The sequence below is a fragment of the Chrysemys picta genome, chromosome 7 (genome assembly GCF_011386835.1).
Source record: "Chrysemys picta bellii isolate R12L10 chromosome 7, ASM1138683v2, whole genome shotgun sequence".
In the NCBI taxonomy this organism is placed as follows: Eukaryota; Metazoa; Chordata; order Testudines; family Emydidae; genus Chrysemys; species Chrysemys picta.
In genome coordinates, this window is record NC_088797.1 from 20,591,007 (window position 1) to 20,603,064 (window position 12,058).

Sequence of the window (12,058 nt, forward strand, 5' to 3'; positions counted from 1 at the left end):
CAAGGACTCTAAGCAGCTAGACCTGTTCGGCCAAAAGGTCTACTCGACCAGGGGACTCCAACTCAGAATTGCCAACCAACTGGCAATCCTGAGCAGATACAGCTTCAATTCCTGGAACTCCACGGTAAAGCTCAAAGAGCTAATGCCGTGGAGTCCAGTGAGGAGTTCAGGACTATTTCTGAATAGGTCAAGGCAGTGGCACGGACCTCTTTACACGCTTCACTGGACGCTGCATACTCGGGGGCACGTACCTTGTTCTCTGGGATTGCCATGAGGCGAAGCTCCTGGCTCCAGGCCTCGGGGCTCCCACCCAAGGTGCAACATGCCCTGCAAGATCTGCAATTTGATGGGGCGGACCTGTTTGTGGTGCAAAGTGCCTCCAGACTGCATAGCCTTAAAGATTCTAAGGCTACGCTAAAATCGCTGGGGTGCATACCCTGGCCACCCAGAGAAAACACTTTAAGCTGCAGCCTGTATAGCATCCCTATCCTCGATGTCCTAGGCAGGACTTCTCTAGGAAACATGGCAGGAACAGCAGGCGCTGGGCCAGGTGCGCGCTGCTTCAGGCTCTAAGCAGGCCTTTTGAAAGTACACCTGGGGACGATGTACCAGCTGACGGACTGGATCCTCAGCCCTGTTTCCTAAACCATCTATCCCACTTCTACCATGCTTGGTCACGAATAACATCAGATCGCTGGGTCCTTCACACGGTAGAAGTGGGAAATCCTGCCTGACCCCACCCCCTTCCCCATCCCTTTTCAGGGACCCTTCTCATGAGCATCTCCTTATGTAGGAGGTCCATATGCTCCTCGCCGCAGGGGCAGTGGAGGAGGTTCCTCGGGAGCTATGGGGCAAGGGATTCTACTCCCACTATTTCCTAATCCCCAAAGCAAAGGGGAGTCTCAGACCCATCCTCAACCTGCGAGGCCTCAGTCACTTCATGGAAAAAGCTGAAGTTTCGCATGGGCTCCCTAAACACAATTATCCCTTCTCTGGATCCGGGAGACTGGTATGCCGCCCTTGACCTCAAGGATGTGTACTTCCACATATTGATACAACCTACCCACAGACGCTTCCTCAGGTTTGTGGTCTGTCACAAACATTACCAATTTATGGCCCTCCCATTCGACCTGTCCATGGCCCCCCGAGTGTTCACCAAGTGCATGTCAGTCGTGGTCGCCTTCCTCCATCGGAAGCAGGTACAAGTGTATCCTTACCTCAACAACTGGCTGCTCTGGGGGACGCTCCAGGGACCAGGTGAACGCACAGGTCCGTTTCATGAGAGCCACCTTGGACAGGCTGGGTCTTTTCCTCAATGAGAGCAAGTCGACCCTGGTACCAACTCAAAGGATAGAGTTTATCGGGGCAGTGTTGGACTCGAACCGGGCCAGGGCATTCCTGCCGGAGGTTTTCTTCCAAGCGATGACGGACATCATACAAGTCCTCAGACAGTGTCCCACCACCACAGCAAGGGGTTGCCTGAGGTTACTTGGTCACATGGTGTCTTGCACATGCGTGGTACAGCACGCCAGAATGCGACTCAGACCTCTCCAGGCTTGGCTCGCGTCAGCCTATCGCACGGTGGTCTCGACTCTGGTCACCCTCCCGGGGCAGGTCCTCGAGTCCCTCCGTTGGTTGCTCAACCTGCAGACAGTGTGCGAGGGAGTCCCCTTCCACAAACCCCAGCCCTCTCCATCCCTGATAATGGAAGCTGGGTTGGGGCGCGCACCTGGGAAACCTTCAGATGCAGGGCCTGGGGTCCCAAGACGAACTCACTCCACATCAACATCAAGGAGCTGATAGCGGTCCGACGAGCATGCCAAACCTTCCAAGCTCATCTGCAGGGACAGTGTGTGGGAGTCATGACAGACAACACAATTGTGATGTTTTACATAAACAAGCAGGGTGGAGCCCATTCCTCTCCACTGTGTCAGCTATGGAAGTTCTGCATAGCCCACTCCGTTCACCTGGAAGCGTCTGACCTCCCAGGTTCCCAGAATGAGCTGGTGGAGTACCTCAGCAGATCCTTCCACAATCATGAGTGGTCTGTCCACCCAGACATGATGCACAGTATTTTCCAGAGGTGGGGAGCTCTCCAAATCGACCTCTTTGCCACGTGAGGCAACAAAGTGCCCATGATTCTGCTCTTTCCGGAACCACTTCCTGGGCTTTCTCTGAAGCATTTCTCCTCCCCTGGACGGATCTGCTGTACGCGTTTCTCCTGTTCCCACTCATGCACAGAGACAAGGCAGAGGTCATATTGGTGGCGCCGGTGTGGCCTCGTCAATACTTGTACACCATGCTGCTGGAGCTGTCGGTGGATGCCCCGATCACATTGCCCCTGGTCCCGGACCTGATTACCCAGGACCACGGTCGCCTTCACCACCCCGACCTTCAGTCCCTTCACCTCATGGCTTGGAAGCTTCATGGCTAAACCCTATAGAATTCATGTGCTCCGAGCAGGTTAGGGAGGTCTTGGTAGCAGGAAACTATCCACCAGGGCCACCTACCTGGCCAAGTGGAAAAGGTTCAATCTCGTGGGCTCCGAGTCGGACATCCCATGCTGCAGGTGCCCATACCGCTTATCCTCGAATATCTACTGCACTTGAAACAGCAGTATCTGGCAGCATTATCCATCAAGGTGCACCTGGCAACTATCTCCGCATTCCATCCGGGAGCGGCTAGGCGCTCCGTCTTCGCCAACCCCATGGTTGGCTGTTTCCTCAAGGACCTGGCGCAACTGTACCCGCAGGTTAGACAGGAGATCCTTTCCAAGCTGATGGGTCCCCCGTTTGAACTGCTGGCGACTTGTTTGCTCGTATACCTGTCATCGAAGGTGGCCTTCCTAGTCGCCATTACTTCAGTGAGGAGGGTTTCGGAGCTGAAGGCCCTCACCTCCAACCCTCTCTACAAGTTTTCTTCAAGGACAAGGTGCGGCTTAGGCCTCACTTGGCCTTTCTTCCAAAGGTTGTGTCCCAATTCCACTCCAACCAGGACATTTTTCTAACTGTCTTTTACCCTAAGCCTCATACAAGTAGCCAGGAACAGAGGCTTCACACACTGGACGTTCAACGCTAGCCTTTTACATCGAGTGCACGAAGCCGTTTCATAACTCACACCAGCTGTTCGTGGCAGATTGGATGAAAGGGCTCCCGTCTCCTCTCAGAGGATTTCGTCTTGGATCACATCCTGCATTTGGATGTGCTACGAGCTAGATGAAGTCCCTGCTCCGGTGCTAATGGTGCATTCCATAAGGGCGCAGGCCTCCTCGGTGGCATTCCTGGCGTGGGTCCCTATACAGGAAAGCTGCCGGGCAGTGACGTGGTCCTCGGTGCACACCTTCATCTCTCATTACACCATCAGCCAGCACGCCAGAGATGATGCAGCATTCGGCAGAGCGGTGCTTCAGTCAGCGATTCCATAACACTGACCCCACTGCCTAGGTAAGGGTTGGGAGTCACCTAATTTGGAATCTATATGAGCAAGCACTTGAAGAAAAAAGGTTACTGACCTTCTCGTAACTGTTGTTCTTTGAGATGTGTTGCTCGTATCCATTCCAAACCCACCAGCCTTCCCCTCTGTAGGAGTAGTAGGGAAGAAGGAACTGAGGAGGCACTGGGTTGGCAGGATCATATATTCACCGCCATGGAGGCACTACTCCAGGGGGCTCCACAGCCAACCCGACGGGTGCTGCTAGGGGGAAAAACTTTTCCGATGACTGTGCACACGTGTCTAGAATGGAATGGACGTGAGCAGCACATCTCGAAGAACAACAGTTATGAGAAGTTCAGTAACTGTTTTTTATAAGAATATTAAGGTTGCCTGTGAGAAAACTATTAATTCTGTCTTCTGATCAGAGTTTGATTTGGTGTGCTGTAAGTGAGGCATGGGCCATGCACTGAACCATGAGGAGAAAACAATATTGAATAGCTGCTCGCTAAGTGAGCACTGTCCTTTCTATGCACTGAATGAGGCAGGGGTTCTGTAGGGGGAAAAAATAGTATGTGCTTATGGCACGGGGGGATGCGGAAGGTATTTCAAAATAAGTTGCACAGGGAATCTTAATCCTGGCAGATTGTAATTTTTGAATGCCTGACTTTGCAGCCTTAATGTTCTTTTAATGTAACTTTTATGTGCAACTTCCTGGAGCTTTTTTTAAAAAGCAGACTGAAAAACTAGATTCCATCATATGTCGTCCTAGTGACGCTGGTCATCCGCAGCACTGTTAGTGCCTTTAGATCCATGCCACAGACCTCTACCACTTGAAATAACAAACTGATAACAGTAGTAGGTTGTAATCATCTGCGTGGATCAGCATTGGGTGGGATGAGACCCCTTGCCTGAGGGCTTCACATATATTTGCTAGCAGCAGACTAATGGTGAGACTTGAAAGTCTTGGATTCCATTCCAGGCTCTGGAGGGGAGTGTTCTCTGGTGGGAACAGAGCCTTCTGCTAGGTTCTCCCAAGCTTGATCCCTTTTGCCCTTCCCCTCTAAACTGTTTCTGTCCCAGTCCCATTCTTCTCACCCATTCAGCCCCAGTTCCTCTTTCCCAGCTTCTTGTCTGATCTCTGTCTCTCTCTTCTTCTCGCCCCCCCCCCCTTTTCCTCTGGCTTCTAGTCACAATGGCTATTAGCCAAGATGGGCAGGGATGCTGCGCCTAGCCTCTGTTTGCCAGAAGCTGGGAATGGGTGACGGGATGGATGGATCATTCCCTCTGGGGCTCCTGGGATTGGCCATTGTCGGAAGACAGGATACTGAGCTAGATGGACCTTTGGTCTGACCCAGTATGATTGTTCTTATGTTAATGTTCCTTGTCCCAGTCTCTGCCCAGCCAGTCACAATTCTCCCCTGTACCGGGGCTCCTGGTCAGATCCAGTTCTCCCCTCCCACCCACTGGCTCCCAGTCATCCTTCTCTTCACTTCTCCCCTCTCTCTCCCCCCCGCCCACTTCCTTCCTTGGCTCCCAGGCTCTACTTCTCCCTGGCTGTCAGTCCCAGTTTCTATGCTAGCTCCCCTTGTTTCATTCATTCATTCATTCATTCTCTCTCTCTCTCTCTCTCACACTCACACTCACACACACGGCAGGGTCTTGTCTCCTCTGCATACGACTTAGGTCGTTTTCTCCTCCATGCTGCTAGTGCGTCAGCAGAGAGGGCATTGAAAGCAGAGAAGAGACATGAATTCAGGGTAGAGCAGCTAGAACTACAGTTGCAGGGAAGACCCTGTTCAGCACCTTGCAGGGCTGGAGGATGCTTACTGTGGATGGAGTCCTCGCAGAATGAAAATGTGAATCTCTGGCAAGCCTTTACTGAGCATATGTGAATTGAGAGTCTTAAAAGGTCAAATTTGGACAGATTTTTGTAGGAACAGCAAAAGTCACATGACGGATGCACAAGGCCCCTCCCTTGCCTAACTTCAGCTACCTGCTCCTAAGCTCAGGGGCACTAGAGCTCTTCAAAGCAAAGGTTGCCAACGTTTTTTAACATGGGCAAAGCAAAGTATTTTTCCCTGGTCTCATTTTTGGAAACAGCCAACCCCTTCTGGCTGAATCCCATCTCCCCCCCCAAAAAACATTCAGTATGGAAAAATTCAGCCCAAATGGTTAAAGTTTGGCAGTTATAAGCAATTGAAAAGACAGGGTCTTCTAACAGGCAATGTCAGACAAGCTTCCACCTGACATGCTAATATCTCACCGGGGAGCAGTAAGCTGTTGGCCAGACCTGGAGGTGTTTGGTTTCCAGGAGGCAGAGTGAGGATCTGTTCAGAGACATGCAGAGCTCTTCTTCTTTTCCCCCTTCACGTGGGGTGCCCCAGGACCACCACTTTGGCAGCACAATGGCCTTAGAGTGAACATATAGTTTTAGTCGTAAAGTTCTTGAGAAAGCATCTTACAATCTGCAGTTGCCACATGTGACTGAGTACTAGGGGGATTGGTTCACCTTCCATGAAACCACTGGAAACATTTCTTAAGCCTCATCAGCCTTCAGAGCTGGGGTGCCTTAGGATACTACCCTTGTAAGGCATTCTTTTTACCTTTCCTGGTTTTGGTTTGGTTGTAGTGAGAGTGAAGCTTGCTATGTGATAAGATTTCCAAGTGTCTCCTACTATGTTTGCATTATGTTTTTCCCTTTGCAGGATGATCCCCCAGGAGAGGGAGACTTGCCCTTTCAGCTCAGCTCTCAATCTTCCTCATCACATTCTCAACTTACAGTGGACTTACCTGTTCATATCCTTCAGGTAAAGCACCTTAGAATTCTGATTTCGGTTGTCAAGTTAGATGCAATGAAAACAATTTTGCACCAACACTTTCGCTATCCTGCACTACAGAAGTACTCTACTTTCAGACCAAAGTCTAATTTCACAGGCTCTAGCTCTGTGAACACAAGAGGTTTGCCGTGGGCATTGCAGAGATGCTGTAGGAGGTTGGTTCTCCTCCCCCTCTTCTCTCCCCCCCCCCCCCCCCCCGCCCCAAATGCTCCTATTTCTTGTTTTGCTCCATGCTGGAGATGCTATTTATTTTTGCCCCAAAGGGTAACCTTGAAAAAGATGTTCCATGACTGTTATGATAGGTGGCCAGGAAGACCTGGAGCCAGATTTTCAAAAGTGCTCTGCACTTACAGTTGTGGGGCTGGATTTTCAAAAAAACTCTGCTCTGATTTAGGCACCCTAAATATGATGTGACCAGATTTTCAAAAGTGCTCTGCACCCATCTGCTTCCATTAGTAATAGCAGGGCTGTTGCTTGCCAAGTGCTCCTGAAAACACAAGGACTTATATAGGTGCCTGAGTGGAAGCTCTGCTGTATGCTGAGTTTTTTCTGAAAATCAGGTGCTCAGTTTTTAAAATTTGAGGGGATATCCTAGAACTGTCAAATCCCCAAACAAGTACAGATTGAGGCCAAGTGGTAGTTCCCAAAAGGAAAGTGAAGACATTCATAAATCCTACTCTTCCATAGTGACTGGGATTCAAATAACTCCAGCAGCAACAGGGAGTGATATTTTTAAACAGACGCAATCTAATGGCAACTACCAGAAACATAACCCCTTTAACAACTTGGGCTACTACTAGAGAAGTACCTTTACTGGCAGCTCGGACATGGAAAATACCCTTGCACTTGTAAAAGTGTGCAAGAAAACCGCTGAAGGGAAGGGAACGCTCTGCTACCCTGTGCATTGAAAATCACCTTTGGATAGTAGTGTGGATCTAAATTCATTCACTTTTGGAATGTCTCTTACCACTGTACTGCAGTGAAGCTCCACCAAATGCCACCTGCATCTCAAAAGCATCATGTGCAAAGACAACTGAAAACTGTCTTGCTACCTATTCAGGATAGTCCTAATATCTACTATTCTGACAAGTTGTTTGTCCGTGAACATGGACAGCTCCATAACTGAGAACCAAGTGCTAACATCTTAGTGGAGAGAAATAGATCACTTTTTTATGATCGTTATGGAGCTTTCCATTTGTCAAGTTAATTGCAACATAGTATTTGAGCCAAATAATGTCCTTTCCAGTAGAAACAAAAGTGGTTTATATACCTTCTTCCCAGAACTATCCATGTCTTGAACAAACCTATAATAAATTGGTGGGTACAGAAGGGGAGTTGGCTTATTTCAAATTCTGAAGGTTAACGTGAAGGGAAACAATATTTTTTAAATTGTCAATTATTTTGTTTCTTTTGTCAACAATAGTCAGGATCCATCCCCACCCCATCAGCATTTTAATGAAATGCTGTTAGCAGTCCAGCTAGATCAGTTTGCAAACCAAGAGTGGGACAACTTTAAATTTACTGTGAAGGGTTCAGTGCATTTGGTTTCTTGGCATAATCTTAGAACATAAGAATGGCTATACTGGGTCAGACCAAAGTCCATCCAGCCCAGTATCCTGTCTACCAACAGTGGCCAATGCCAGGTGCCCCAGAGGGAGTGAACCTAACAGGTAATGATCAAGTGATCTCTCCATGAATTTATCTAGTTCTCTTTTAAACCCTGATATAGTCCTAGCCTTCACAACCTCCTCAGACAAGGAGTTCCACAGGTTGGTTGTGCGCTGTGTGAAGAAGAACTTCCTTTTATTTGTTTAAACCTGCTGCCCATTAATTTCATTTGGTGGCCCCTAGTTCTTATATTATGGGAACAAGTAAATAACTTTTCCTTATTCACTTTCTCCACACCACTCATGATTTTATATACCTCTACATATTCCCCCCCCCCCTTAGTCTCCTCTTTTCCAAGCTGAAAAGTCCTGGCCTCTTTAATCTCTCCTCATATGGGACCCGTTCCAAACCCCTAATCATTTTAGTTGCCCTTCTCTGAACCTTTTCTAATGCCAGTATATCTTTTTTTGAGATGAGACCACATCTGTATGCAGGATTCAAGATGTTGGCGTACCATGGATTTATATAAGGGCAATAAGATATTCTCAGTCTTATTCTCTATCCCTCTTTTGAATGATTCCTAACATCCTGTTTGCTTTTTTGACTGCCGTTGCACACTGCGTGGACGTCTTCAGAGAACTATCCACAATGACTCCAAGATATCTTTCCTGATTAGTTGTAGCTAAATTAGCCCCCATCATATTGTATGTATAGTTGGGGTTATTTTTTCCAGTGTGCATTACTTTACATTTATCCACATTAAATTTCAGTTGCTATTTTGTTGCCCAATCACTTCGTTTTATGAGATTTTTTTGCAGTTCTTCACACTCTGCTTTGGTCTTAACTATCTTGAGCAGTTTAGTATCATCTGCAAACTTTGCCACCCTACTGTTTACCCCTTTCTCCAGATCATTTATGAATAAGTTGAATAGATTGGTCTTAGGACTGACCCTTGGGGAACGCCACTAGTTACCCCTCTCCATTCTGAAAATTTATCATTTATTCCTACCCTTTGTTCCCTGTCTTTTAACCAGTTCTCATCCATGAAAGGATCTTCCCTCTTATCCCATGACAACTTAATTTACGTAAGAGCCTTTGGTGAGGCACCTTGTCAAAGGCTTTCTGGAAATCTAAGTACACTATGTCCACCGGAGCCCTGTTGTCCACATGTTTGTTGACCCCTTCAAAGAACTCTAATAGACTAATAAGACATGCTTTCCCTTTACAGAAACCACGTTGACTTTTGCCCAACAAGTTATGTTCTTCTAGGTGTCTGACAACTTTATTCTTTACTATTGTTTCAACTAATTTGCCCTGTACTGACGTTAGACTTACCGTCTGTAATTGCCGGGATCACCTCTAAAGCCCTTTTTAAATATTGGTGTTACATTAGCTATCTTCCAGTCATTGGGTACAGAAGCCGATTTAAAGGACAGGTTACAAACCCTAGTTAATAGTTCAGCAACCTTACATTTGAGTTCTTTCAGAACTCTTGGGTGAATGCCATCTGGTCCCAGTGACTCGTTACTGTTAAGTTTATCAATTAATTCCAAAACCTCCTCTAGTGACACTTCAGTCTGTGACAATTCCTCAGATTTGTCACCTACAAAGGACGGCTCAGGTTTGGGAATCCCCCTAACATCCTCAGCTGTGAAGACTGAAGCAAAGAATTCATTTAGTTTCTCTGCAGTGACTTCATAGCCTTTAAGTGCTTCTTTTGTATCTCGATCGTCCAGGGGCCCCACTGGTTGTTTAGCAGGCTCCCTGCTTCTGATGTACTTAAAAAAACATTTTATTAGCTTTTGAGTTTTTTGGTTAGCTGTTCTTCAAACTCCTTTTTGGCATTTCTTATTACATTCTTGCACTTAATTTGGCAGTGTTTATGCTCCTTTCTATTTACCTCACTAGGATTTGACTTCCACTTTTTAAAAGATGCCTTTTTATCTCTCACTGCTTCTTTCACATGGTTGTTAAGCCATGGTGGCTCTTTTTTTAGTTCTTTTACTGTGTTTTTTAATTTGGGGTATACATTTAAGTTGGGCCTCTATTATGGTGTCTTTGAAAAGTGTCCATGCAGCTTGCAGGGATTTCACTCTAGTCACTGTACCTTTTAATTTCTATTTAACTAACCTTCTCATTTTTGCATAGTTCCCCTTTCTGAAATTAAATGCCACAGTGTTGGGCTATTGAGGTGTTCTTCCCTAACACAGGAATGTTAAATGTTGTTATATTCTGGTCACTATTTCCAAGTGGTCCTGTTATAATTACCTCTTGGACCAGATCCTGCGCTCCACTCAGGACTAAATCGAGAATTGCCTTTCCCCTTATGGGTTCCTGTTCTAGCTGCTCCAAAAAGCAGTCATTTAAAGTATTGAGAAATTTTGTCTCTGCATTTCGTCCTGAGGTGACATGTACCCAGTCAATATGGGGTTAATTGAAATCCCCCACTATTACCGAGTTCTTTATTTTGATAGCCTCTCTAATCTCCCTTAGCATTTCATCGTCACTATCACCATCCTGATCAGGTGGTCGATAATAGATTCCTACTGTTATATTCTTATTAGAGCATGGAATTACTATCCATAGAGATTCTATGGAACATGTGGATTCATTTAAGGTTTTTACTTCATTTGATTCTACATTTTATCAATATCCTCCTTTAACACAAGGCTCTAGTTCACCCATCTTATTATTTAGACTTCTAGCATTTGTGTACAAGCACTTCAAAAACTTGTCACTGTTTATCTGTCTGCCCTTTTCTGATGTGTCAGATTCTTTTTTATGTTAATGTTTCTCGTCTGATCTGGCCCATACTTTATCCTCTTCCATCCTCTCCTCCTGACTAAAACCTAGAGAATCTCTATCAAGAGACTCTCCTCGAAGAGAAGTCTCTGTCCGATCCACGTGCTCCACTGCAGCAATCGGCTTTCCCCCATCTCTTAGTTTAAAAACTGCTCTGCAACCTTTTTAATGTTAAGTGCCAGCAGTCTGGATCCAATTTGGTTTAAGTGGAGCCCATCCTTCCTGTATAGGCTCCCCCCATCCCAAAAGTTTCCCCAGTTCCTAATAAATCTAAACTCCTCTCTACACCATTCTCATCCATGCATTGAGACGCTGAAGCTCTGCCTGCCTACCTGGCCCTGCGTGTGGAACTGGAAACATTTCTGAGAATGCTACTGTGACGGGTTGGATCACAGAAACCCCCTTGGGAGGTACCACCCGATGTGCAAAGACTACCCCTGCTTCTGTTTTCCCTGCCAGCTCAGGACTCCAGCACCCTGTCTTGCTGAGCCAGACACTCCTGTTTGGCTCCAGACACAGATCCAGAGTCTGAATCTCCTGTCCCAAAGCTGCAAGTTTACCTGAAAACAGCTCACAGTAGTGTGCTTGTCTTTAGCACTCAGGTGCCCAACTCCCAATGGGGTCTAAACCCAGATAAATCCGTTTTACCCTGCATAAAGTTTATGCAGGGCAAACTCATAAATTGTTCGCCCTCTATAACACTGATAGAGAGGTATGCACAGTTGTTTGCTCCCCCAGGTATTAATACATACTCTGAGTAAATTACTAAATAAAAAGTGATTTTATTAAATACAGGCAGTAGGATTTAAGTGGTTCAAAGTAGTAACAGACAGAACAAAGTAAGTCACCAAGCAAAATAAAATAAAATGCGCAAATCTATGCCTAATCAAACTAAATACAGATAATTTCCTCACCAGTTCCAGAGTGCTCCCTTTTACAGGCTAATCTCCTTTTAGCCTGGGTCCAGCTATCACTCACACCCCCTGTAGTTACTGTTCTTTGTTTCAGTCTCCTTCAAGTATCCTGGGGGGGGGTGGAGAGGCTCCTTCTTTAGCCAGCTGAAGACCAAATGGAGGGGTCTCCCACAGGTTTAAATAGACTCTCTCTTGTGGGTGGAGACCCCCCTCCTCCCTCCTATGCAAAGTCCAGCTCCAGGATGGAGTTTTGGAGTCACCTGGGCAAGTCACATGCCCCTGCATGACTCAGTCTTTGCAGGCCGATGCCATTGTCCACATGGCATCTTGCATGTCTCCAGGAAGACTTCTCATGTGGATTGGAGCATTCCAAGATGCATTGTTCCCTAAGTGTCTCCTGATCAGGTACTTAACCTGGCGAATTCCTTCCTAAAGAAGCTGACCAAATGCCTCACAAAGCTTACT

At 46.7% G+C, this 12,058-nt stretch overlaps 1 protein-coding gene across 6 annotated transcripts in view; it reads left to right on the top strand.

The window, feature by feature from the left end:
• ZXDC (ZXD family zinc finger C) overlaps positions 1 to 12,058 on the top strand; it is a 28,638-nt gene that overhangs the window by 13,152 nt on the left and 3,428 nt on the right. For all 6 annotated transcript variants that reach the window (XR_010589044.1, XR_010589045.1, XR_010589043.1 and 3 more), the window contains one exon: positions 6,138 to 6,239. Coding sequence is in view for 3 of the 6 variants with exons in the window: in XM_065550908.1 (XP_065406980.1) it covers positions 6,138 to 6,239 (102 nt within the window). In the remaining 3 variants the exon portion in view is untranslated. The remainder of the gene's footprint in view (positions 1 to 6,137; positions 6,240 to 12,058) is intronic.